The 27,262-nt window shown below is 45.0% G+C and overlaps 2 protein-coding genes across 4 annotated transcripts in view; one reads left to right on the top strand and one right to left on the bottom strand.

Moving 5' to 3' along the window:
* Nucleotides 1–4,506: 4,506 nt before the first annotated feature.
* slc25a46 (solute carrier family 25 member 46) lies at nucleotides 4,507–13,881 on the bottom strand. The gene is made up of 8 exons (XM_066711590.1): nucleotides 13,495–13,881; nucleotides 12,112–12,154; nucleotides 11,616–11,673; nucleotides 11,078–11,155; nucleotides 10,354–10,454; nucleotides 7,906–7,962; nucleotides 6,478–6,535; nucleotides 4,507–6,058 (listed from the first exon to the last, which is right to left on the bottom strand). Exons 1-8 carry the CDS (start codon nucleotides 13,742–13,744, stop codon nucleotides 5,480–5,482), a joined length of 1,224 nt encoding a protein of 407 aa, XP_066567687.1. The 5' UTR covers nucleotides 13,745–13,881; the 3' UTR covers nucleotides 4,507–5,479.
* A 139-nt stretch (nucleotides 13,882–14,020) lies between these two features.
* Nucleotides 14,021–27,262, top strand: part of tmem232 (transmembrane protein 232) — a 28,988-nt gene continuing 15,746 nt past the window's right edge. For 2 of the 3 annotated variants that reach the window (XM_066711589.1, XM_066711587.1), the window contains exons 1-11: nucleotides 14,021–14,234; nucleotides 14,321–14,492; nucleotides 14,637–14,748; nucleotides 15,989–16,094; nucleotides 16,797–16,954; nucleotides 17,362–17,461; nucleotides 19,819–19,961; nucleotides 21,712–21,890; nucleotides 23,837–23,960; nucleotides 24,041–24,251; nucleotides 25,098–25,267. In XM_066711589.1, the coding sequence (XP_066567686.1) occupies nucleotides 14,353–14,492; nucleotides 14,637–14,748; nucleotides 15,989–16,094; nucleotides 16,797–16,954; nucleotides 17,362–17,461; nucleotides 19,819–19,961; nucleotides 21,712–21,890; nucleotides 23,837–23,960; nucleotides 24,041–24,251; nucleotides 25,098–25,267 (1,443 nt within the window). In that variant the 5' untranslated portion in view covers nucleotides 14,021–14,234; nucleotides 14,321–14,352. The remainder of the gene's footprint in view (nucleotides 14,235–14,320; nucleotides 14,493–14,636; nucleotides 14,749–15,988; nucleotides 16,095–16,796; nucleotides 16,955–17,361; nucleotides 17,462–19,818; nucleotides 19,962–21,711; nucleotides 21,891–23,836; nucleotides 23,961–24,040; nucleotides 24,252–25,097; nucleotides 25,268–27,262) is intronic. The other variant, XM_066711588.1, reaches the window with a different exon arrangement.

Here is a 27,262-nt window from a genome sequence, read left to right as displayed (position 1 = left end):
CACTGACATTCACTGACGATTGTCCATGGTTTCAAAATAGCAGCCTGTTTCTGCTGAGCTGAGGCCAAGTCTGACGAGTGAATCACGCCTGAATTATTTGCGTACACATTTAAACCCCCTTGTCATGGGCTATTAGATTGTAAGTTGTATTTATGCATTGTTTCTGTTTAGTGGTCTTTGACTTCAGTTTCTTGCATTTGTGCCGATGTGGTCGATTGTGTCCAAAAATCTGTGGCCGTCGTTCTTGTAATCTCAGATAATGGACAGTCAAGATAAAAACTAGGCTGGGAATCGGCGATGATCAAAAGTAAATCTGAACACCACACAATATTAGTCAGAGATAAAAATAAAAAATAAAAATAAAGTTTTAAATCGGCAGCTTGATCTGTTCCATGCCTTTCTGTTTTGCCAACAGCAAAGTTGGAATTCAAATCAGTCGAATCGTCTTGAACGGACATACGGACAGACCAGGGGGGCTGGGATTAACCATTTGCAGTTGCAGTGAAAGTCAGTATGATTATTCACTATTCACAACCTTGAATTCTTTCATTTCCATGTGATCTCTCAAGCTTTACTCCCACTTTTTTATTATTATTGTATTTTAACACGTTTCAAGAATACATACACACACAAGACACAGTGGAAAGCATTACAATTATAAAACAAGCAGATTTGCTCCTCCTAATGATTCAAACATTCACAGCAAGCATGAACGCATCTCTAGTAACAGCCGTTTTTCTTTCGCAACCATGGAACTAGTGCCCCATAAAAATCAAGAAAGAGCCCCATTTTCTTTTGTATAACCCTGCCTTGATATATCACTTTTTCATATTGTGCTATTTTGCCATCACAATGGATTTGAAATGAAACAATCAAGATGTGCTTTAAGTGTAGACTACTGAGAGTAGTTACATCCAAATCGGGTGAATGGTGTAGGAATTACACCCATTTTCATACGTGGTCCCCCAATTTTAGGGGCTCAAAAGTATTTGGACAAACTAACAATAATGAATTAAATTGTGAGTTTCAATAATTGGTTGCAAATCGTTTGTAGTAAAAGACTGCCCGAAAGTTTGAAACCCATAGACATCACCAGATGCTGGGTTTCTTCCCTGGTGATGCTCTGCCAGGCCTGCACTGCAGTGTCTTTAGTTCCTGCTTGTTCTTGGGGTGTTGTGCCTTCAGTTTTGCCTTCAGCAAGTGAAATGCTGCTCAATTGGATTCAGGTCAGGTGATTGACTGGTTTCGCAGTATGCTTCGGGTCATTGTCAATCTGCACTGTGAAGCGCTGTCCAATGAGTTCTGGAGCTTTTGGCTGAATCTGAGCAGATAATATAGCCCTGAATACTTCAGAATTCATCCTGCTGCTCTTGTCAGCAGTCACATCATCAATAAATACAAGGGAAACAGTTTCCTTGGCAGCCATACACGCCCATGCCATAACATGCTTCAGAGATGAGGTGGTCTGCTTCGGATCATGAGCAGTTCCTTCCCTTCTCCATACTCGTCTCTTCCCATCATTCTGGTACAAGTTGATCTATGTCTCATCTGTCCATAGGATGTTGTTCCAGAACTGTACAGGGTTCTTTAGATGTTTTCTGGCAAACTCGAATCTGGTCTTCCTGTTTTGGGGGCATACCAATGGTTTACATCTTGTGGTAAACCCTCTGTATTTACTCTGGTGAAGTCTTCTCTTGATTGTTGACTTTGACACAGATACACCTACCTCCTGTTCTTCATCTGTCTAACTGTTGTGAAGGGGGTTTTCTTCACCAGGGAAAGAATTCTTCTGTCATCCATCACAGTTGCTTTCCGTGGTCTTCCGGGACTTTTGGTGTTCCTGAGCTCACCAAGAGCCTTTCCCAATATCTCTGTATATATTGCTGGGTTAGAAATTGTCTTTACATCTTTTTCTAAAAAAATAATGTCCTAACTGGTTGATTCTGGCAAGGATCCTCTCTTCCCCCTAAAGCGTTGAATACAGTGTCTCAGCTGAAGGTATCTCCACCATTGAAGTTTACCAGGGGACAACCTTTCATTGATGTTTTCATATGTTACATATCCACCACACAAATATACATCTGAGACTTTTGTGATGTTTTCTCTTCGCCAGTCCTCCCAAATAATTAGTTTATTATTAATTTTGATATAGGGGTTTTGCTACAAGAGGAGTGCAAAATGCTTTCTTTTGTGAGAGAGTGGACTTTCTGCCAAATGACATGAACACAACTAATGTAAGGATGATTCATATTTACTTTCTTGGGGTGGATATGGAAGATGTCATACATGGAATAAGGTAGTAAAAACTGTCTCTCAATGCCCATCATCATCTGAAACAAAGCATGTTCAGCCTCATTAGTAAAAATAGTATTTAACTCATGTTTAATACCAGTGGACAAGTGCAAGGTAATACATGCAGGTAACAAAAATGTCCACTATAATTACACTATGGGAGGAATAGAACTAGATGAAGTAACGCATGAGAAAGACCTATGAGTCTACGTGGACTCCTCACTTTCTCCATCCAAACAATGTGAGGAAGCAATAAAAAAGGCAAACACAATGCTAGGGTATATTGTCAAAAGTGTAGAACTGAGAACAAGGGCAGTGATGTTCAGACTGTACAATGCACTAGTTAGAGCTCATCTGGATACTGTGGACAGTTCTGGGCTCCACACTTCAAGAAAGATATCGCTGCTCTAGAGGCAGTTCAGAGGAGAGCAACCAGACTTATTCCAGGTCTGAAGGGAATGTCCTACTGAGAAACTGAGGACCTGAACCTTTTCACCCTGGAACAGAGGAGACTACGTGGGGACTTGATCCAAGTCTTCAAAATCATGAAGGGCATCGACCACATCAAACCAGAGGAGCTTTTCCAGATCAGCAGGGACACACGCACCCGGGGACACAAATGGAAATTGGGCTTCAAGGCATTCAAGACAGAAAACAGGAGACACTTCTTCACACAGAGAGGCGTCTCAATCTGAACAAACTCCCCAATGATGTGGCTGAAGAGACATTTTACGACATTTATTTTTCTACTTCTTTCAATTTTAATTCCAATTCCCTTTTCCAGGCATTTTCTTGATTTTTCATTTTAGAATAAGACAACATGACTTATCCCCTTAAATAACATTTCATAGCTTCCCAAAGCACGGCTGGAGGTTCGACCGAGTCCACATTATTACTTAGGCACAAATCAAGTTCCTTATTTATAAATTCATGTAGCTTTTTATCTTGTAAAGAACCGCCATTGGGGTCTCCATCTCAATCCACGTTCTGCGTCACGGACCGGGGCTATAGTTCACTCCACCGGTGCACGGTCTGATATGTGACGTGAGCCGAGATCGCAAGTAATTACATTGGTTCACTAGTTTTTAATTAAGCAAAAAATTATCTATTCTTGAATATGTATTATACGGAGTAGAGTGAAAAGGATAATGTCTGCCCTTGGGGTTAACCAGTCGCCCTCCCACTCTTAACTGTGATGTATAATCATTTAAAACTGGCCGTCTGAGGTACGATGAGTGAATTGATGCGTCTCGTGTGTTTTTCTTAAGTCTGAGGGGGAAGACTGGACTCGAGTTTATAATCCACAGATTTCTTACCATCTCTTTATTTCTTCTCAGCACATGGTTTTAATTTGTATTCATGGCTGAATTAGTGTCTGGGTTACAACTTTACAACACTCTACAGCTGAAACAATAGCTACCCCCCTATTTCCCTTCACGCTAGTGGTCGACTCATGACAATGACGCACCCACAACATTTCAAGGGGTTTACCGACTATCGAGCCACCGGTCAACAGGCTGACAACTCGGCCATGAGGGCATGCTGTCCGAGCTCGAGGGGTGAAAACAAGGCCGAGAGGAGATGGGAGGGTGACGGGTTGGTGGGGGAGGGGGGCAGGCAAACCAACGGGTTCGTGAATGATCTTCAGATTGGATTCCCTCCAAAATCTGGTGCAAATCGTCCTTCTGACCGGACTCGCCGGACGGCCTTTGAGAGCTGCAGTCAAGGCCAATCGAACCCTTGCCTCTCACCTCGTCCGAACCTCACGTTGAAACCAACTCGGGCTCGACAGTTTGTTTTACTTCTCCAGTATCAACAGAGCCTTCACCATTCCTGAGGGCCCGGAGCACAATAAAAAGAACAGCAGCAGCTTCAGGTCATTGGTGATTTTCAGTCAGAGATTATTATTTTGAATCCCCCTACTGTGAGATACTGAACCTTAAGAGGAAGCTTCATCAAGTCACAGCGGAGAAAATATAAAAATTGTACACCTAATTACACTTAACCCATTCGTTCTCCTCAGCCAAGCGAGCAAAGAAAGCCAGATCATGACCAGCCACTCACGCCGAGCCTACAATTGGGCTGTTAACGGCTGAATTCATATCCATAAGCATTGCGACACATGAAAGTTCGAACACCTGCGACTGAGAAAAGCGAAGTTCAGCAGTGCCACAGCCGCACCGCTGTGCCAGGAAATCACTTCATCTCAAAAGAAACATTTTCAGAAATTTATTTGGGACAGTTTTCTTCAAATATAAACAAGGGCAAGCTGTGCATCATTTCATCATCGAGCAGCACAAATGACGACACATACAATTAGCGGGCATTCGCACGAGGAGTCGCTGGACTGAAACCCCTGAACGTCACTGGTCCTCTCTCTGCCTCCGCTTGGTCAGTGGTAAACAAATGACTTTCTAGCTTTAAAAACATCCACAATGAACCACACTGATGCAAAGGTTTTGAAGCCATAATTACCACTGAGTCGGGAGCACAGAAGTGCAAAACAAGAAGGAAATGTTATTTTTTGACAGGACAGCATCCCTCACGACTGTACATTCTCAAAATAAACAGTGATTCGCAGGAAGAGAGAGAGAGAGAGAAAATACACTTCTGATTCTGGTTACTACAGGAAAGTGTCTCAATCAGACTGCGAGTTCGAAAACCACTGAAGTGCAACACCAACAAGATAGGAGATGATTCTATAGGGGGGGTGGGAAGGATGAAGGTGAAGGACTAAACTCTGATCGAAGACAAGGAAAGTCAGCTGTGACGATCTGGAAGACAGCCAGTCAGGTGAGAGGTGTGCGTATTGATAATCAGACGCCTGTTTAGGGGACTTAAATCAAATAAATCAATCAATCAATTAATTAATTAATCAATCAATTGTGCAGTGGGTGGCTGTTCCATTCTCGTGCGCTTAAGAGAGGAATAAACAGTTTCCAAAGAGTGAAGGAAGTATATGGACAGAGCGGAGGATGAAGGAAAGGCAGAGTCGTGTCACAGTCACAGACAGGCAGGACAGACAGCAGCCTCACATGCACTGTGCTGTCGGGACAGAGACGCTGCTCTAAGTGTCTGACAGTGCCCAGCGGGGGGAGGGAATCGACACAATAAGTGCCTCTCGTTACACAAAGCCACACATCAGTAGTTTCACGAAGTGCCGCACCACAGTAAGCGACCTCCTCTCTCAAGCGTTCTGCAACAACACCGAGTAAATCATCTTGGTGATCTGCAGGACGGCGGCATGCAGCGCGTACTGCACGACGGCCGCGCCGAAGCCCTTGTAGAAACCCAGTGCGCCCTCCTCGCGCCGGATGGCGTTGACGCAGTCCCGCACGCCCTCGTACTGCGTGTTGATGGGCAGCACCTCGAAGCCCAGGTCCGTGTTGTCGATGATCGTCCGGGTGCCCTGGATGTGCAGGCGGTGCAGCACGGTCTCCAGCGGGAACAGCAGCAGGTCGGCGCACAGGCTGGCCGCGAAGCTGGCCATGAGCTCGGGGAAGTAGGCGTCCAGCATGTTCTGCACCGTGTCCGGGCCCTCGGCACCGCCCGGCCGCGGGGGGCTCTTCCGGCGCAGGGCGAGCAGCACCAGCTTCTGCACGGCCGAACTGATGACGTAGTGCAGGACGCCGTGCAGCACTGTGGGGAAGAGCAGCGTGGCCAGGGGCAGCAGCCGCTTGCTGTGAGGCACGCCCATGCCCACCACGCGGCCCACCCCCTCCTTCACGCAGTCCAAGATGCCCGGGTTGTCTCGGATGATCTCGCTCTGCCCGGGGAGAGAGACGGGTCAGTTGCAGTTATTAATGGACACCAAACGAGCACGATGGGGCAAATGGCATCCTCTCAACTGGACACTTTCTCATGTTTAAACCAGAGCCTTTTAATTATTTTTAGCAGTGGGGTTTTAAGTTGTATAAGGAAATTATTATCTAATTAAGGACCCAACTTTGTATCAGTTACACAATTTAAAGAGTCAAATGTAATCAAATTACTTAAATTAAGGGTTCAATTAAGTAACAGAACTCGGTGGCAACAAAAACCAGCAGGGCAGGGGCTCCTCCAGGACAGGATTGAGAACCACTGTCCTAGACAATAACAAGTCTCAGAACGATGCTGCTGTGCTGAGTGCTGGCCGAGGCTCATTACGGGACGTACGGACGGTACAGACAGAGGCAGAGAACTTACCTGCACGGTCTCAACGAGGCTCGCCGAATAGAAGGGCATCGCCACCGCGTACGTCAGACTGCGAGAGAGAGAAGCCACATCAGGACAGCTCAACATACCTAACAACAACAATCCGATATCTAGACAAAGCATCTCCAAGAGGTTGTTATTTTGTTTTTAATAAACTGCCCAGAAGTAATTTAATTCCAAAATCCACAGCAGCTAACCGTAATGTGTCAAAAGAAACATTCTCGATCCTGTTTTTGCTCATGAGACGCACAAACGGTAAATCTCACTGCACGCCTTCTCTAGAAACTAATACTTTTAACAATCAAACTCTTATCTATCTAGTTCAGTGGAAATGCACCAGAAACCAAAGCCATTTCCACAGGACTATCTGACAGCCTTGAAGATCTGGGCAACGATAACGTGGAGATGATATCGTGGCCACGGTTTACGACCGTGCAGCAGCGACTCGGAGAATTCTCGTGTCGGAGCCCAGCTTCTCTATTCACATTCCTACTTTCCCACCAAGTGATCTGCCGCAGCATGTCACACAGAGAAAGAAAGTGATCGTGTATATGTATCGTATTTAAAGGTCTTCTGGAAACTTTTTACCGGACTGAGTACTATCACTGTGGCGGGCCTATCTGAGACAACACCACGAGGGACCACGCTGGTCTGCTCTTTCGTGGCCTGCAGCTCAGTCTTTTTTTTTTTTTTCATTTGTAAACTCTCTCATCTGAATCAGACGCCCGAAACTTCCCCATTACATGCACCAGATCATAAGAACATAAGAAAGTTTACAAACGAGAGGAGGCCATTCGACCCATCGTGCTCGTTTGGTGCATCAAATCACGTCAAGTCTCAGGCCGAGAAAAGCCCATCAACAATAACTACTATACAACTACTACACTATCTGTGGATGTGCTGCGCAAAGGACACCCAGACTAGCAGTTTCCATATAGGCAAATATTTATTTATTAAAGATAAACAGCCAGCAGCGCCCCGCACCTATGACTCGACGAGGTGGGATAAACATTTCTTCATACCTTTTCTTTTTTCCCCCTAAGCGTTACTCAAAGGCTCGAGGGAATTCTGTGGTACAACCAGAATAACACAGACCGCAAGACTCATCTAAACACCATCAACGCCTGAAGGAGATTTATATCTGTGTCATAGATCAAACTTGAAGCCAGGGTTCAGGCTTGAGTGCATGTGAATGCATCAATTGTGTAACAGGCACATTCTCAGTATGAGGGGGAAAAAACCCAATGAAACAACCTAAAATCTTCTAAGATATGTTGCCGATGCCTGCAGGGTTCATATTTGACGATTCTTAGAAGAGGCGACCAAAAGGCCATCAATAAGAACAAACTGTTTCCCTTGCTGTCTCATACAATTTCAGTACATCTTAATTATGAATAAATAATATCGAATCATTATTACCCCTTCAGTACCAAGTGTCCGATTATCTGCTTTGGGTTCCATTTGTGGGACAGCTCCCTGTAGAAAAGAGAGAATTAATTAATTAATAGTGTCAATGAATTCTCCACATAAATGCTGAAAAGCAGAGCCCAAAACAAACCGTGCTTGAGATTTGAAACACAATCACTCAGAACCTTTATTGGTGCAGGGAAGCCCAAGTGAGAACGAAACCTCTACCTGCTACACAGTCAAGAAATACATCAAACGTAGGCTAGTAAAAGGAAACACACAATAGGCACATTCACATAAACACTAGAACACATAACCAAGCTGCAGTATTTGTATATATTACGTCACCATCACCCATCACAGTCAGAAATGTTGCCTGGACAATTTTCTTCCGACTTTCCGGTGTAAAACGTGACTTGTTTCTGTAAAGAAAGCCCAGTCGTATTCAGTGTTTTTCTGTTAACTCATCAACATGCGTTTGAAATTAGTCGGTCGTCCATCCAGATAGCTCGATATTTGGACATGGACACACATTGCATAGAGGGTGCAGATTCAAATCAATGCATCGAGGACAGACTCTCGCCTAACTGAGTTTTGATTTTAACTGGAAACCTCTTCCTCTCTTACTGATTGTAATCAGCAGCTAATAAAACACTATATAAACACTGACTTCTAGTATTTCCTACTTGGCTCTCAGAGTAAGTGCAGTTTGATTGCTGTGAATGTACTGTGGAGCTTAACGTCCAATGACGGAGAGATCGGAAGTGACCGCTGTCCGGCACTATTGGATACGTCTGAGCCAGCTTTTAAAACATGTGGTTCAAATCTCTTCCCGGACATGCATGTTATAAAGCACCGGGAATAAATACTTATAAACATCTTCTGCTAAACAAATCTGTTAACATAGAAAGCAAGTGGGCGTCATTTTTACTAAGCAAGAACCTACTTTGAGATAAAACCGCTTAAAAAAGGGAAAAGAAACCTTGACATTCTATTACAAGGCAGTTTGCATGCGCTCCCTTTAGAGCACCAACAATCGACAAACAAAATGACACTATTTCGGCTTAAAATGACTCAGTTTTTCTCGATAAATCTGGAAGGAAAACCTGATGTTTCTCTAGGGAATGTCAGAAAGTCTGATTTTAGCAAACAATACACATAAGACAGTCATTTCTAGACCTTCAAAGCAAGATAACCCGGGCGAAAGCGATGACAAAATGTGAATGTTGGGCTTCTGATCTACAGATTCCCGCTGCAGTTTCTGTTTCATATGCAGATGACCTGATGCTTGTCTGGTCAGCGTCTGGCAATTTACACTGCGTTTGCATTAGAACCATTTCCCGCCACACTAATGCCTTGATGCCTTGTGACATCACGTGACAAATGTAACTAAAAGCCCCAGACTTGAGAGAAACTGCTGAACTGTTGCCAATAAAGAACCGAACATTCAAAAACCCCTCACCTGTCAATGGGAAACTCAGTGGCACCTGAATATTACCAACAGAAATAAACACCTCACCTAAATAAATTACTAAAATATGAATACCACAGCACGGACAGAGGCTATTCGGGTGGCATGCCGAGAACACTATTTTTGTTTTGTTTAACTCTGTACGTTGCGATCAGGTCTCGCTGAGCAGAGGCACGCAACGACTACAGAGGAAGAATGAGATGAAACAAGAAGAATGAAGAAGAAGGAGAATGATGATTAAATATCACAGAGAGAGAAAATAAGGGAAGTGTCACGCAAAGTGCAGTCAGGTGATCTAGAAGCAAAGGGCATGGGGGAGCCAGGTGAGCGTTTTTATTGTTATTAATGATTTATTAAGAGAAGGAAGCGGTGATTAATAACTTTACGATGTACGGAGCATCACCCACTTTGCATCTCAAATTTTTCACTTTAAATACCCCTGACGCTGATTACAAGCAGCATCACAAACACGTACGCTAAATATTTATTTTTCCTCTGTCCCCACCCCCCCTAAAGAAGTTCTCCCTGTGACCCAGAGTGAGAGAGAGAGAGAGAGAGAGTGAAACAATCCCTGTCGTGATCCCGCACCTGGAAACACCTCCAATGGCATATGACTCAGGCAGATAAAGGGTTTTGGTCCTAATCTTTCGGGGTAAAATGATTCAAGATGCCTAGACAGCGGCGGCTGCCACAGAACGGGACGGGACGGGACGGGAGCGCTGAGTCAGACGAGAGAAAGGACACATTACTCATTACTTTAGAAAACCAACACAAACACCCGAACACAAACAAACAAACAAACCTGTCTGTTTAAATTCACTGAGTTACAGAGAAAGTGTGTAAAGAGCGACTCTTACCAGGAAAGTGACTACCCAAGACACGCGTGTTGTACGATATCTGGGGGCCGTTCTCCTCTGTGTCAGTGAAGAAAGAGAAAATCCCCGCCCCACCCCCATCCCCTCTATACCGCATCGTCACTCTGGCTGTACCTGGGCAGCGGTGTGCATTCACTGATGATCCCTTCGGTGCCCAGCGTGACACCCTGCACCACGAACGTGCTGCCCATGCCTTTCCACAGCGCCTTGGGGCCCTGGTGATCAGAGCAAGAGCGATAGCACAGCGTTAGAGACTCACTGCCGATACACACGAGACGCTCTGCAATTTCAAATTTGAATGTACACTACTGGTCAGAGGTTTTAGAACACCCCCATTTTTCCATTTTTTATTGAAATGTAAGCACAGATTTTAAGTACAGTTTCCAACACCATCAAAAGGCACTCGGAAACTAACAGGAAGAGGTCCAGCAGGCCCAAAGCCACAACAGAATCAGAAGACGTCTCTGAGAGTCAACGGCTTGCGTGATAGGCGGCTCACAAGACAACAGCTTCAAGCACAGCTTCACACACGTCGAAGTCAGCAAGGCTCGGTTTCAGCTGTGAAGAGACATGGGATGAACTGGACAGAAGGGTGAAAAACATTTGTGGGAACTTCTGTTGGGAAGAACATTCTGAACAATTTGATTTCCATTGTAGAAAGAGTACATCGAGACATTAAACTGCGGTCATTTCAATAAAAACTGGAAAGATAGAGGTGTTCTAAATCTTTTGACCAGTAGTGTATGTTAGATCACAGAGCCCTGAAAGAGACACGCAGTCAGATCACGTCCCTTGCTTCCATTTGAAATAAATAACAAAGTGAGGCGCCTCGTCTTACCTGTGTTTTAGTGACGTTGTACATGACACTGATGGCCGTGAACGGCGAGAGATGGTAACTCCTGGCATGATAATTAACCTGTAAAGAAGCCACATTAACCGTGAATTCCCGCAGCTTGCAATGACATTCTCTTCAAGTAGAACTACAGTTTAACCCCCAAGGATTGCATCCATCCCTTCTTACCCCTTTGGAGAAACACCACTACATGCAAAGGAGCTACACTTCAATCAATAAACAACAAACAATCAAAAATTATGATAATATACTGAGTTGTGCAGCTTCTATCTTGGACAGGCTGTGGCCTTTGTTACTCCATCACACGTTAACAGTTACCACTACAGAGGGGATGTCATGATCATTTGCAGGCATTACTCTTCTAGCATTAGATTTTATATGATCGTCCTTTTTTCTTAACCCTTTCTGCAAGTGAAGGGATTAGCCAACACTGCCAGACTAAAGCACACGCCGTAACGCCATCGAATTATAATTCCAGTTCGTGCAGGTTTGGCGTTTTTTGGTTTCCCCGCCCAGGCCTCACCTGGCACTGCCGACGAAACACTATACAGGGGTGAGCAAGGACGTTTTCTGTAAAGAGACTAATAACAAGAAAAAGGATTAAAAAACACACACAATCGAGCAAAGTATTGACACATTCCTAACCAGTGTCATTCAGAAACGAATCACTTATTTATCGATGAATCACAGTTTAAAGCACTGGGGGTAGTTTGGTGGCATCATTGAATACCTGGTCATACTTTACAATAACGGCCACAGATTCCCAAACGAACGAGTGTGTGAACAGCACGGCATTAACTCCCAAATGTCTCCGGCACGTCCACCGAGCTCACACGTGGGTCGGGCTTAGAGATAGTGTTGGGTTTAGGACATACATGGGATCAACTCGGAGCGCAGAGGAAGTGCATAAGACAGACGGGTGTTACTCCTATCATGTTCACAAATTAACCCATTGGGGATTTGCGTCCATTATTGTAAAGTGTTACATAACATGAAGATAAACAAACACAGGAACGTACCTTGCCAGACCAATGCCAAACCCAGCAAATCTGTTTAACTGATCTGAAAGAGACAGTATGCAGTTGATTGCCTGAGAATACAATAATCATCATCCAGTGGAATAAAACACACCTCACGTCTGCGAAAGGAAGGGCAGAGAGCTTTTGTTTTGTTTAAATCCATCTTTAAATATGTATTTTTTAAACGACTTATCAGAGAATGTTTGGATACAACAGTCCTAAGACTAAGAACAATTCACACTCGATACTTAAGGGTGAAACTCTGTTTTTAAATAAATAAATGACCCACAGATGTATGACAGCGATGTATGAGCTGCAGTCTACAGGCCATTCACACTGTATTCTGTCAAAAAGGGAACCAGAATAGACAGAAACTGCAGGAGCTCTGCCCGAGAGTGCAGTTAGATAGTTTCGACTATGCTTCTGTGTGTACAACAGCTTCTAAGAAATAAAGAAAGCCATGTGTGATTCATATTTGTGTCTGTGTGTTCAGAGGGGACAGAGGGAAATCAGTATGTGTTAATGCACTGCATGGAACAGAGATGTTTTAATGGACTAAATACCCCTCAGTCTTCTCAGAAGGTAAACACAAATGCAATGACACGGACAATGAAAGGCACTGGTGCTTCTTGGGAATATTGTTAAACATCACGGCCTGACAGAACAATAACTGCCTTTAAGTGGTTTTCCTTTCTCACGCTTCATGCCTTGAAGAAAACATCTCACACACACCGTCTGGGATGGGGAGACCCGAGCGCACAACAGACACTGAACACGGCTTTGAGAATCCTAACTTGACTGAACTTCATAAAATTCGTATTATTTGTGGAAATCACTGAGTCACACAGCAAGGAAAAGACTGGAGTGATTAATGCACATAGACAGACAGTGTAATCAGAGCAAATTAGCATTTAGCATCAGACAACTGAGTGGGCAAGGGCTCGTCGAGCAAAGCAGAGCCTGTGCACAGCGCCTTTCACAAGCACATGCATCAAGATCTGCACTGGCTGGAACCGAGATGTTTTCATGCACTGAACATAAAAAACAGTGCTTTTCTTCCCGAATCTGCTCAAAATCCTGGGAAAAATAATGTCCAAACAGTATAAACAGTAGTGAAAGACACATGGGTGGCATTTTGAGGTTTAAAAGTAAATTAGAAAGTAGTGATGCCGTGTCCCTGCTGACAGTAGGCCTAGGCTGACAACTCAGTTGTACCAAGACACTCTAGTGTGCAGCGATACAACATGCGGGCACATGACCTACGATCATGATGTATGTGTTTATTAGCAGACGCCCTTATTCAGTATAATAAAACGCCATTGCTTGAACTGAACCCATGCATGGCTGCAATTGGACCCAAACACTGTTAGGCATGCACCTTACCGCCCGCTGCTCCGGCCCCGCACTGCTGCCCTTCCTGGGCCCCGGGGGCGGCCGCGTCATACTGCGGGGTGCGCTCGCCCCAGTGCAGGTTGCGGCTCCCCGGGATGTCGGGGGGCGTGGTGACCCAGTTGGGCAGGTCGGTGCTGGAGGAGTTATTGAATGACCTTGCCCCGTAGCCCGGTCCGTACGCGGGGTCTTCCCTGCCCCGGTAGCCTAAGCCATCGAAGCTCTCGGGCCGCCGAGATGTCATGGAGGACGCGGAGCCGGCGGAGGACACTGGTATCGGAGCTGGAGGACAGATAGAGCCGAGGGGGTCGGCGCTCCCCGTGTCGGTTTACAGGAAACGGGCGGCGCGAATTGAAAGCGAAAACATCCGCGGAGCTGCAGCAAAACAACGGCAGCGCACACCGGAAGCGCCTGTCCAGCTTCCGCCTTCACCGACAGAGCGCAGGGGACTCTGGGAATTGTAGTCAAACTCAACCAACTGCATTGACAGTTTAAATATACCAGAGTGAGAGAGAGTTGATTTCAATGTATATATGGCTGAAACAGTTGACCGTTTTCCATGCAGGCTATGGCGACTCCCGAGTCGTGGAGGGCTGGCATGCAGGCCCGTGCACGGGTGAGTGCGAGATAATTACATGCGTGGCCGAGGCAACCGCAAAACAAACCCGTCCCGCAAACCCGCCGCAGCTTCAGTGACGCAGCGGTGCGTTTATTAACACCAATCACACACACGGGTAAGTAATACCTACAGGTGACACTATGAGGTGTTTTGGTGGAAGTGTGTCCTGCTCATGTGGACATGTTTATATTCACTTCTCAGCGCATCTTGACTTGGACACGCTGCAGAAAAGGATGCCGATCATCAAAATCCCCGTCGTTCACAACTTTGGGATTATTTCCCACTCCCACCAGAGAGAGCTGCACAGGAGGTTTGTCACGAAGGCTCGAGAAATTGAAGCATCGAAACAACTCAAAAGTGGCGGCAGCAGCAGGTAGGCAGGGAGGGACAGTTAGACACTGATACATTGTATCGCCCATTGTTGACACGGTTGACACTCGGCTACAGTGCGAGTAACCCCCAGAACCGGCGCACTGGGATACAGGGCATACAGCACAGTCTTTATCTCCGCCCTCAGAAACCCGTTTGAAATCACGGAGGAGTTCATCAGGAGGTGCAGCGATGCGCAGGGCCCCGAGGAGCATGCGCAGTGTGTGGACCAGGCCAGACACCTGCTCAGCAGGAGCAAGGTAACACCCCCCACCTCCCAAAACCCTGCTTATTAAATCCCATTCTTCCATTTGTAGCTGCTTCTTATCTCCATCACTATCATTGTGTATCCTGTAAGTCGCCTTGGATAAGGGCATCTGCCAATCAATCAATCAATCGATTCAATAAATAGATAAACAAACAAATAATACTATACAATCACTAATTCACATGCTATTATAGTGATTCGGCATCATATTCATTTCTTACATTCTTACCTGATAAACTATTATTGAAACTAATCTGCGGGCTCCGATACAAATATTCAGTATTCAATATTCAATAATACATTATGCAAAGAGCATCGCGCACAATATCTTCAGATACTTTATTATTATTATTATTGTTATTATTATTATTATTATTATTACTACTACCACCACTTATATCGCAGAAGTTTCACTATTGTACCAGCAGATGGAGACAAAATGATATTTATTGTTGAGCTTTCAGAAAAGTGTAGAGAACTGGACATACACCGATTATTGTGTAGGTCCCCCTTTTGCCGCCAAAACAGCCCTGACCCGTCGAGGCATGGACTCCACTAGACCTCTGAAGGTGTGCTGTGGTATCTGGCACCAAGACGTTAGCAGCAGATCCTTTAAGTCCTGTAAGTTGCGAGGTGGGGCCTCCATGGATCGGACTTGTTTGTCCAGCACATCCCACAGATGCTCGATTGGATTGAGATCTGGGGAATTTGGAGGCCAAATCAACACCCTGAACTTGTAGTCCAGTTCTGATGCTCACGTGCCCATTGTAGGCGCTTTCGGCAGTGGACAGGGGTCAGCATGGGCACCCTGACTGGTCTGCGGCTACGCAGCCCCATACGCAACAAACTGCGCTGCACTGTGTGTTCTGACACCTTTCTATCAGAACCAGCATTCACTTTTTCAGCAATTTGAGCTACAGTACCTTGTCTGTTGGATCGGACCACACGGGCCAGCCTTCGCTCCCCACGTGCATCAGTGAGCCTTGGCCGCCCATGACCCTGTTGCCGGTTCACCGCTTTTCCTTCCTTGGACCACTTTTGATAGGTACTGACCACTGCTGACCGGGAACACCCCACACTGTTCACTTGCTGCCTAATAGGTGCCATGATAACGAGATTATCAGTGCTATTCACTTCACCTGTCAGTGGTCATAATGTTATGGCTGATCGGTGTATGTGTAGCAGTCACTCTTGTGTGACAGTTGTTAAGGCTGTGCTTATTGTGTCCACAGCGCCGGGCTGGGCTGTGCTCTCTGGGCACCGGGCACCACGTTGACCTGCCCCTGGCCTGGACTGAGCTGCTGCTGCTTGCCCTGTGCAGAGGCACAATTCAGGATGGTAAGTTGTTACAATATTTAATTAAAAAATATAATTTAAACATGTAAAGCAGGCCTGTAACTGAAAGACTTGTTGCCCATCTGTGTACAGTTCTGGGGTCCACACTTCAAGAAAGATATCGCTGCTCTAGAGGCAGTTCAGAGGAGAGCAACCAGACTTATTCCAGGTCTGAAGGGAATGTCCTACTGAGACACTGAGGACCTGAACCTTCTCACCCTGGAACAGAGGAGACTACGTGGGGACTTGATCCAAGTCTTCAAAATCATGAAAGGCATCGACCACATCAAACCAGAGGAGCTTTTCCAGATCAGCAGGGACACACGCACCCGGGGACACAAATGGAAATTGGGCTTCAAGGCATTCAAGACAGAAAACAGGAGACACTTCTTCACACCGAGAGGCGTCACAATCTGAACAAACTCCCCAGCGATGTGGCTGGAGAGACAATTTGGGAACATTCAAAAACAGACTGGATAGGATCCTTGATCACTCAGTTATTAATGGACACCAAACGAGCACGATGGGGTGAATGGCCTCCTCTCGATTGGACACTGTCTAATGTTCTTATGTTCTAGCAGCAGCAGAGTTTAAACATATCAGAAGTGTCTATAGATCTCCAACATGTGTCTTCACCAGGGGACAGCATCTAAAGTCAAGGGAATAAACTTATTTTCTTTTTCTCTGTCTTTTCTTTAACCCAAGAATCTTTGGATGTGCTCCTGGTGTCGCTGGACCACGCTCCTGTGCACGTGGACCAGGTACCCGTCCTCTTTTCCCTGGCTGAGTCCGTGCTCTGCTGGGTCTGCTCCGGCTCTGCGCAGAAGCCCTGTCTCTACACCTGCGAAGTCAAGATGTTGCAGGTAATTGAGAGCCTCTACAGCCGACCTGCTGTCAGCTGCCTGGTCAGAGAGGGAAGGATAAGAGGGACAAACTGTGTATCTGGAACAGGGAGAGATGCTTGAGCTTAGCCTGTCATGTTCCAGAGAGCGCTGCAATTATGTAATTAAACCTTTAATTGGTGATTCATTAGCATAAGCATTTTTTGAATTCAATCAAACCGCTTCAGATGTACTGTGCTGCATGTATCTACTATGATACCATTTTTAGAGCCTACCATTATTGTTTTCCTCTCTGTGTTTAACATTTGTTTTCAAAACGACCAGCCCTGTGTCTGCGAGTTTTAGAAGTCTGTTGCTATAATATGAATTATACAGCCTACGTGCTATTTTAATATCTTGTACTCTTCCCTGCTCCACCTTTCTTGAAGCTTGGACATCTGGTCTTCTTCAGGCTACTTCTGTTTCACGTCTCGGGTCACTTGCAGGGATATAGAGAGAGTAAATCCCACCTTCAGCGTTTCTTGAAAGGTAGGGTCCTTTTCCACTCGTTTTTATGGTCAGTTTTATTAACGCAGCAGCAGTCGGCTCAGAGAGAGACGGCTCTTTTGTTCGAGGTTTGGCATCAGAGCCCTGTCTCTGCTTTGACACGCGGACAGAAACAGTGTGTGCTTCGTGAGAGCCATACGAGTCGATTGTGTTTTGTGAGCTCTTCACTACAGCACTTCATTCCTTGTTTATTTGTCATTTTATGTCAGATTCTCGTTAGTTTGAATCCACCACAAGAGGTCACTGAATCCCCTTGTTTGAGTCAAGAATCAGACCTGCAGCAATCACTAGCAAATTAATCACAATCACTTTTGCATCGTTGTTTGTCTTCATTGTTGAGCAGTGCAGCTTGAGACACATAAAAATAAGTTATTTATGAAACAAGCAGACAGCAGATATGTTTATATCTATCTATCTATCTTTCTATCTCACTTTCTACACTCACCTAAAGGATTATTAGGAACACCTCTTCAATTTCTCATTAATGCAATTATCTAACCAACCAATCACATGGCAGTTGCTTCAATGCATTTAGGGGTGTGGTCCTGGTCAAGACAATCTCCTGAACTCCAAACTGAATGTCTGAATGGGAAAGAAAGGTGATTTAAGCAATTTTGAGCGTGGCATGGTTGTTGGTGCCAGACGGGCCGGTCTGAGTATTTCACAATCTGCTCAGTTACTGGGCTATTCACGCACAACCATTTCTAGGGTTTACAAAGAATGGTGTGAAAAGGGAAAAACATCCAGTATGCGGCAGTCCTGTGGGCGAAAATGCCTTGTTGATGCTAGAGGTCAGAGGAGAATGGGCCGACTGATTCAAGCTGATAGAAGAGCAACTTTGACTGAAATAACCACTCGTTACAACCGAGGTATGCAGCAAAGCATTTGTGAAGCCACAACACGTACAACCTTGAGGCGGATGGGCTACAACAGCAGAAGACCCCACCGGGTACCACTCATCTCCACTACAAATAGGAAAAAGAGGCTACAATTTGCACAAGCTCACCAAAATTGGACAGTTGAAGACTTAAAAATGTTGCCTGGCCTGATGAGTCTCGATTTCTGTTGAGACATTCAGATGGTAGAGTCAGAATTTGGCGTAAACAGAATGAGAACATGGATCCATCATGCCTTGTTACCACTGTGCAGGCTGGTGGTGGTGGTGTAATGGTGTGGGGGATGTTTTCTTGGCACACTTTAGGCCCCTTAGTGCCAATTGGGCATCGTTTAAATGCCACGGCCTACCTGAGCATTGTTTCTGACCATGTCCATCCCTTTATGTCCACCATGTACCCATCCTCTGATGGCTACTTCCAGCAGGATAATGCACCATGTCACAAAGGTCGAATCATTTCAAATTGGTTTCTTGAACATGACAATGAGTTCACTGTACTAAACTGGCCCCCACAGTCACCAGATCTCAACCCAATAGAGCATCTTTGGGATGTGGTGGAATGGGAGCTTCGTGCCCTGGATGTGCATCCCACAAATCTCCATCAACTGCAAGATGCTATCCTATCAATATGGGCCAACATTTCTAAAGAATGCTTTCAGCACCTTGTAGAATCAATGCCACGTAGAATTAAGGCAGTTCTGAAGGCGAAAGGGGGTCAAACACAGTATTAGTATGGTGTTCCTAATAATCCTTTAGGTGAGTGTATATATATATATACACACATCTACATCTCTCTTTCTATATATCTATATCTACATATATGGTTACATTATAATGGTTAGTGTGGGCTTAATGAGATTCTCTGTCAGTTGGTGATGGAAACTAAGCTACAGTTTCCTTCTCCAGCAGATCGGAGGACACATGTTAGGGACACGGTCCGGTCCTCTTACGTGGGTGTCCAGTTATTGGTGTTTTACCCAGGATAAAGTCAATACACAGAATATCTGAACTGAAAAGGTCTGAAGAGATGTTCATGCCTGGACCGACAGGGTTTCTTGCTTCGAATAAAATAAATATACATTGAACGCAGTTCCGGCATTTAAATATGCAACATGTATCAATGCAGTTTAGGGTTCTGATAAGCGAAGGGTGAGATGAGTTGTTATGGTTTTCCTGCTGCTCAGTGTAGTGAGGAGTAGATCAAACCTGTGTTCTTTGTAAGGCGACGGGTACCAAGGACTTCAGGCAAGGGCTTCAAATTGAATGATTTCATCACTGAACTCTCAATCAAATCCTGGAGACTAAAAGCAGTTCAGGGAAAAGGATTACAGTTGTCAAAGGTACTTCTGTTCCCGAGCCGCTGCGGCGAAATGGGAGCAGATTGATGTTGGCACCAGGGCCGTGCAACTGAAAACAAACAAAACAAACCCTTCTCTCATTCCAGCTCTTGCCCAGTGCAAACCCTGCTATCAGCCTTTTCCAAATGTGCTTTTTGCTGTTGACTTCATCTTGAAGACTGGAGAAATGACGTGCGGAGACGCCCCTATCGCACCAGACCAGGAGACAAATTCGGAGCAGGTAGGCCGGGTAGGTGTGAAGCGTTTGCTCTTTCATCGCCGAGTGTGATTGTCCTCTTCAGAAAGTCAACTTCTCTCTGTGTGGGGGAAAGTAGCACCAATCGGATAAGCATGATCACTCCGGTCCCGTCAGGTTTCAATACCTTTCCTAATTATCAAATATAAGAACTTAAGACAGTGTCCAATCGAGAGGAGGCCATTCGCCCCATCATGCTCGTTTGTTGTCCATTAATAACTAAGTGATCAAGGATCCTATCCAGTCTGTTTTTGAATGTTCCCAAATTGTCTCTTCAGCCACATCGCTGGGGAGTTTGTTCAGATTGTGACGCCTCTCTGTGTGAAGAAGTGTCTCCTGTTTTCTGTCCTGAATGCCTTGAAGCCCAATTTCCATTTGTGTCCCCGGGTGCGTGTGTCCCTGCTGATCTGGAAAAGCTCCTCTGGTTTGATGTGGTCGATGCCTTTCATGATTTTGAAGACTTGGATCAAGTCCCCATGTACTCTCCTCTGTTCCAGGGTGAAAAGGTTCAGGTCCTCAGTCTCTCAGTAGGACGTTCCCTTCAGACCTGGAATAAGTCTGGTTGCTCTCCTCTGAACTGCCTCTAGAGCAGCGATATCTTTCTTGAAGTGTGGAGCCCAGAACTGTCCACAGTATCCAGATGAGCTCTAACTAGTGCATTGTACAGTCTGAACATCACTGCCCTTGTTCTCAATTCTACACTTTTGACAATATACCCTAGCATTGTGTTTGCCTTTTTTATTGCTTCCTCACATTGTTTGGATGGAGAAAGTGAGGAGTCCACGTAGACTCCTAGGTCTTTCTCATGCGATACTTCATCTAGTTCTATTCCTCCCATAGTGTAATTATAGTGGACATTTTTGTTACTTACATGTAATACCTTGCACTTGTCCACATTGAATTTCATCTCCCAGGTGTCGACCCTGAATATTATCTAAGTCCCTTTGAATAGCCTGTGCCACCGAGATTGTATCTGCTGAGCCACCTATTTTAGTATCATCTGCAAATTTGACAAGTTTGCTAACTATCCCAGAGTCCAGATCATTAATATAGATTAGATAAAGCACAGGCCCTAGTACTGATCCCTGTGGAACTCCACTAACAACCTCACTGCAGTTTGAAGCGACTCCCCTAATCGACATCCTCTGTTTCCTACACATCAACCAGTTCATAATCCATCTATCTAATATTTTTTAATGAAACACAGCGTCTCCTGCCAGTAATGTTTTTTCTACCAGTTCATCAGACCCTTCCCCTCTCTGCAGTTCCTTGGATCCCATTGTGCGTCTGTGTGTCTTGTTGGTGGCGTTGGAATGACTACTGGATGAGTGAAAATAAATGAATTAAAGTTGCGCTGTTTGGCATTTTCCTCTGTAAACTCGGCACCATCGGGCATCAGCAGTGCAATGAGGGTCAGGTTTTCACAATATGTAAAAGAGAAACTAAAAAACAATTATATTTGTAAGGAAATTGCTGTGCGAGGGCCGATGCCATGCAGAGGCAGGAATATTTAATTAAAATACATCAAAGTAACGGTTCATATTATGACCTGCACTACAATCATCAAAGTAAAAAGAGAAAGAATAATATTAAAAAGGGATCCCCCACCCCCCCACCCCCGGGAAGAGATTGTGTAGAATTGAAGACAGTTATTCCGTCTTGTGGATGAAATAAGAAAGCTCCCCATCAACACGATTTAATGCCGAGCAATAAGCATGTGTTTAAAACGAACAAATGTCTCAAGTCTCCCGCAGGTCCCCCCGGTCCGGGTCCCGATGAAGAGGAGGAGAAGGTCCATGGGCTTAATCCGGTGACCTGGCAGGGCCTCCTCGCCTGGCATTGTGTGCATAACGATGTGAAACGGCTCCCTGAGGCCCTGGGGCATCTCCACGTCCTGCGAGAGGAGCTGCAGCTCAGTGACTGGTAGGTGAGATGCGGTCATCGCTGTGCACGGGCTAATCACAATGTCCTTTCCTTTCTCTCCTTAATCGAGACACGTGGCAGCGGTACAGCTGGGAAACGCCTCCCCGGCCCACTTCCTGCACTCTCACCTTCAGTCCATTTCAATACAAGGAGGAAACAAAACCAAAAACAAATACATAACAAACAGTGTCTTCCCCAGTGACTGCCATTTATATATATTTGTATTAAATTCTGAATAAGTCAACAAAACTTCAAGTAGGTTTTGAACATCATGACTTGACAATAATTAAATTAGTATCTGCAACACAATCAATCAATCTACCCCTGACAATTCTTGTGTGTATTTGTTCATTATCTCTTCAGACAATATTTACATAATCTAGTTCCTTTTCTCAGGCTCGGGGCCAAACACATTTTATTCCCGTCTATCGGTTGAGCTCAGAATAGTAGGTTTCTGGCTCAGGCGTGTATATGTGTTTCTCCCTCCTCGCTCTATAATTACTTTGCATCAAAACAAAGCTCCACATTCGTGGTAAGAGTATCACAATGAATAAACCCGACAGCAGTCTCTTTTTTCGCCCACTGTGTAAAACATAAGGTTTGTGTAATTAAATCTACAGATAGCTCAACTGGAAGCTAAACTATTTCTGAGAATCGATACCGCCAAAGAAAGTTGATTTAACAGCTACAAAATCAAGTCACATGTGTGTTATTAGGATAAATTAAAGGGAGAATTCAGACTCTGGTTACGACTGCACATCTAATTAGATATGAAACAAAATGACATTAATTGCCCTAATTGGATGCCATCTGAAGGAACAAGATTAAAGCCCTAATTTGCAGTGTAATAAATAACTTGCTGTTTAAAGATCATCACTAGTCCAGATTAAGGACTGAAACACGAGTGTGCATTGCAGTCAGCGGACAGACAGTGGGCTTCTCTGCCCGTTATCTTCTTAATCTGGAGAACGGCAACGTCAGGCTCGACCAGTGGTTTGTAACCAAATTCCCCATTTGCTACAGCACAGAACAGAGAGGGTGAAGTTCTGACTCGGAGTATAGCGTCCCACTTGTGACCCATTTACTCACGTTCGAATAAAATGAGCCTTTATCAGGGTGAACAGGGTTATCGGCTGAATATTCAGGACAGCAGCTTGTCAAGTGGATCTTAAGTGAGAACAATGCTTATCCATTTGCCTGAAGAGAATCAATGAGAATCAGTTGATCAATGCGTACGACCAGTGCTCACTTATGGCTGTGAAACCTGGTCACCTGGCAGAAATGTTACAGAAACTGCGGACGACACGGAGAAGCATGCTTTGAATAACAACATGTGTGACGTAATTAAAAGAGTGAAAGTGTTATAATGGCAGTGGGCCGGACACACCGCGAGAAGAACAGATCAAAGACGGACAAAGGAAGCTATCGAATGGATCCCAAGAGACAAAAAAAGACCTAGAAGGCGGACATAGAAGATTGGGAGATGAAATCATACACTTTGCAGGCGTGACGTGGAATAGAGAAGCTGTAGATCAACGCAAGTAGACACATCTTGGGGCTGGTGGTGACGTCACCATCATACACAGATATAGATCTGTATTCCCTGATGTCGTGTATCAAAATCCAATCAATATTGGATAATATTCAGTTGTGGGCCGACACCTGGCAGATTAAATTCAATGTGGACAAGTGCAAGGTATTACATGCAGATAACAAAAATGTCCACTATAATTACACTATGAGAGTAATATAACTGGAGGAAGTAAACAAATGGACACCAAACGAACATGATGGGTCAAATGGCCTGCTCTCGCTTGTCAGCTTTCTTATGTTCTTAATTTAACAGAGGGCAGCAGTTTCTATGTGTTGGACCTGCTGTTTAGTGTGTATGAAGCAGCATTGAGACGTTGTGCTTTCTCCTGGCTCTGCTTTCTCCGTGCTGACAGGGTGGAGTCTGGGTTGGGACTGATGCTGCTGGGTGAGGCTGCCAAATCCAGCATGCCCTGCCTGCAGACTCTCCTGGGTCTGGCCGAGGAGCACGTGCAGACCGGAGACAGTGCTCACAGGAAGGTATGTGTGATCAAGCGCCATCTTTCTGTGATGAACCTTTCAGGCTACAATGGACAAAATCTCCAACTCTGCTCTTTTAGGAGGTGGAGTCCACACATGGCTTGTGTACCTGGCCCTGGCAGCTGGTCCACATCTACTCCACCACCCTGGCAGAGATCTGTCTGCACGGCCACCACACTGACATACAGAAAACTGCCCTGGTGGGCCGACACCAGTCTGCAGAACAGAAGGATAGCGGTGCGGGGGGATTATTGTCACTTTTGAAGTACGGAGCTCTGTCCATCAGCCCAGGTGAGTATCCAGAGAGGGGATTTCTGTTTTGCCTGTTTTTCCCAGTTGCACCTTAAGGGTTGAAGAGTTTTCTAGATGTAATTCCATCTGAGCTCAATTAGTTAAATGGTTAATAGAACTATTGACCTAATGGAACCAATTCATACCAATTCATTATGATACATTACAAAGCAATCTGTTAATCTGTTTGCTGGTTTGTTCAACATCCGCCCTTCACGATTTTCCTGCAGTTTATCAGTGAAAGCTGCAGTGAGTTTCCTATGATGCATGAAGTTATTGATGCTACTAAACGCACTCTTTATGAGCTTCATCCATTTCTTAATCTTGCCCAGGTATCTCCCCGGAGACATTATCTCACATTTCACGTATGTCTAAATCTCGGCATCTGTTGAGTTTCCTGTTAAATATTCCCAGCTTACTTTTAAATGCCTTTGTATTGTTGTGCATCTCAAGCGTACACAGCTGTACTTGAACAGGAAGACAAACACCTCTAAAATAGTCCTGCTTTTAAGATCTCCGCTGCTCTGATAGTTCATCAGCCTTGTTATCTTCCATTGCATTGACAGAATGAAATGAACAAAGCGCTTATAAGATATCTGTTCATGCTAAACTAAACCACAGTTTTAACAAACTGGGGCCTGGGCTCAGTTGACTCTTCTCTTATCTAATTATCCACTGTATCACAATGCAACAGACCGATATGGAAATTATGTTCATCTCTTAGACTTTGCTGCAGACTCAATTACAGGTGAACAATTCTCCTGAACCCCCTGCCTGCAGCACAGTGCACTTACTCACGCTAACACCTCACTGTGTGTGTTTATTGTGTGTGTGTGGCCGGTGGAGGAGCCTGGTGTACCCGGTACAGTGCGGTCCACGCTGCGGTGAAGCTGTGCCGAGGCCTGCAGGGGGACGTGGCGCGGGAGGGCCTGAGGAACGCGCTGTGGAGAGCCCTCCGGGAGCAGCTGAGCACGGAGACAGACCCCCGAGTCCTGGAGGCACCGAGAGTAGCTGAGGTACAGTTTCACAGCCGGGCCTTTCCCACGGCGGCCATGCAGACCTGAGGGGCAGCCCGGCGATGGGGTTTCACTATCAATACTACAACTGCTACTACTACTACTAATACTGCTACTACTATACCTACTACTGCTGCTAATACTGCTGCTACAACAAATACTACTGCTGCTGCTGCTGCTACAAGTATGCCTGCTGCTAATACTGCTACTACCAGTATGACTGCTTCTAATGCTGATACTACTACTGCTACTACTACAACTACTACTCCTGCTAATACCGCTACTACTACTGGAGCTACTACTGCTGCTACTGCTGCTAAAAACACATGCCCTGCCTCTATAGTGACCAGTCCTGGCCAGCAGGGCGCAGCAGCGTCTCCTGCACAGTGCAGATGTGATTCCTGTTGATGCTGTTTCACTCACAGGAGATGCAGCCGACACATCTGTCGCTTTAGGTGTTTCTCTCTAAGTGAGGAAAGACAGATCTTTAAAGTCATTAATCCTGTCACCTCAATCCATCGCCACAAAGTTGTCTTTCTTTTCACCCGTCTCTTGTGTGAAAATTTATTTTAGAAATGTAGTTTTGGGGAAACTTCTTTTCATAAATCTCTGGCGTTGTTTGTTTTTTCCTCGCAGAGAGAATTTGCTCTTCAAAGCCGTGTGCAAAATCTGCTCTGACATTCTAGTCCTATAATTGCATCCTAAGCCGTCTGGAATGTTATAAATGCATTACACAAATCTTAATAAATGCATTAAAATTCGTCAATCGTACTGTGCAAGATTAAAACTTAATTCACACGCGCCTGCCGCAAAATAATCATTTGTAATCGAAGATGGCACGATCTAATTCAAATGCAATCTCATCACACCCAATTTGCAGAATGGGATGGAGCGCTCCTCTCACCAGCTTGACGTGCAAAACAGACAAACAAACACAAACAATGCAAATATACAACCAACAAACACTCGACTCCTGTTTAATTTTCAGTAGTTTCCCCGGCCTCGCGTTTTCCATTCACAGATCTCCAGATTTCCATTAGAAACATGTTTGGAAACTTGCAGCTCGATAAAGTTAAGATCTGAGCCGTTACGTGACTCTTGTGAAAAGCAGATGATTTTTCTTGGCGCCGCCACCACCTCGTCCGTTTCGTATTCTGCTGCCTGCTGAGATGGAGCGCATCAGCATTTTCGGATGAACCTGTAATCTTGAGAGCCTGGGTCACACTGGGAACTCTTACCCATCTCAAGTGAAATATATTCTACCCTTTCTCCAGAATGTGAACGAACCGCTAGAGACAACACAGTGTCACACAAGTCATCTCAGAAGAGTGAGGCACGAAGCAAAGACAAGATCCCCCTGGTTTAAAATATGAGTGCAGGTGTTTGTTTTTATTTGATTTGGTTTTTACACGCCTTGGCAAACAACGAAGCAACTCTGGTAATGAGACATTCTAGTATCCTTAAAAAAAGTTTACTCGTAAACCTTTTGTATAAAAAATTGAATAAGACTCTACAGTCGCAGCTGGGGTTGTTTGCAGATTGAGAAGCTAGTGCTGGAGAAAATATTTCACAGCATGAGGTCGGCAACATAATTGGTTATCCTGACTTCATGGCAACTCGGTGCAGATGCATATTCCAAACAAACCATCTTGGTATTTCTCTCCCACGGCCTAAACAGGAAGCAACACTTACATTTAATTTGCGTCTTATCCGTGTCCAATAAAGGGGGCGATTAAGTCATACATTTTTTTCCAGGAAGACCAGCTTTGTCTGCCATTGCTTTCTGTTTCCCGTGTTCTGTCGTGTTTGTCTGGGGAGAAAAATAATGACATTGTGCTTTGCTTACTGTTGGTCAGGAATAGCAGCCGATATGACCCGCTGGGGAATGAACGTTTTAAAATTCACGCAGGAGCCGTCTGGCACCGAGAAACCAGCGCTCAGCCTTTCGTAGGGAAGTCATAGTATCTAGTAATTGAAACTCGGTTCAGGGATATC

This window comes from Amia ocellicauda, chromosome 8 (assembly GCF_036373705.1).
Source record: "Amia ocellicauda isolate fAmiCal2 chromosome 8, fAmiCal2.hap1, whole genome shotgun sequence".
Classification (NCBI taxonomy): domain Eukaryota; kingdom Metazoa; phylum Chordata; class Actinopteri; order Amiiformes; family Amiidae; genus Amia; species Amia ocellicauda.
The sequence above is the reverse complement of the archived record's forward strand: the minus strand, read 5'-3'. Positions and strand labels throughout refer to the sequence as shown.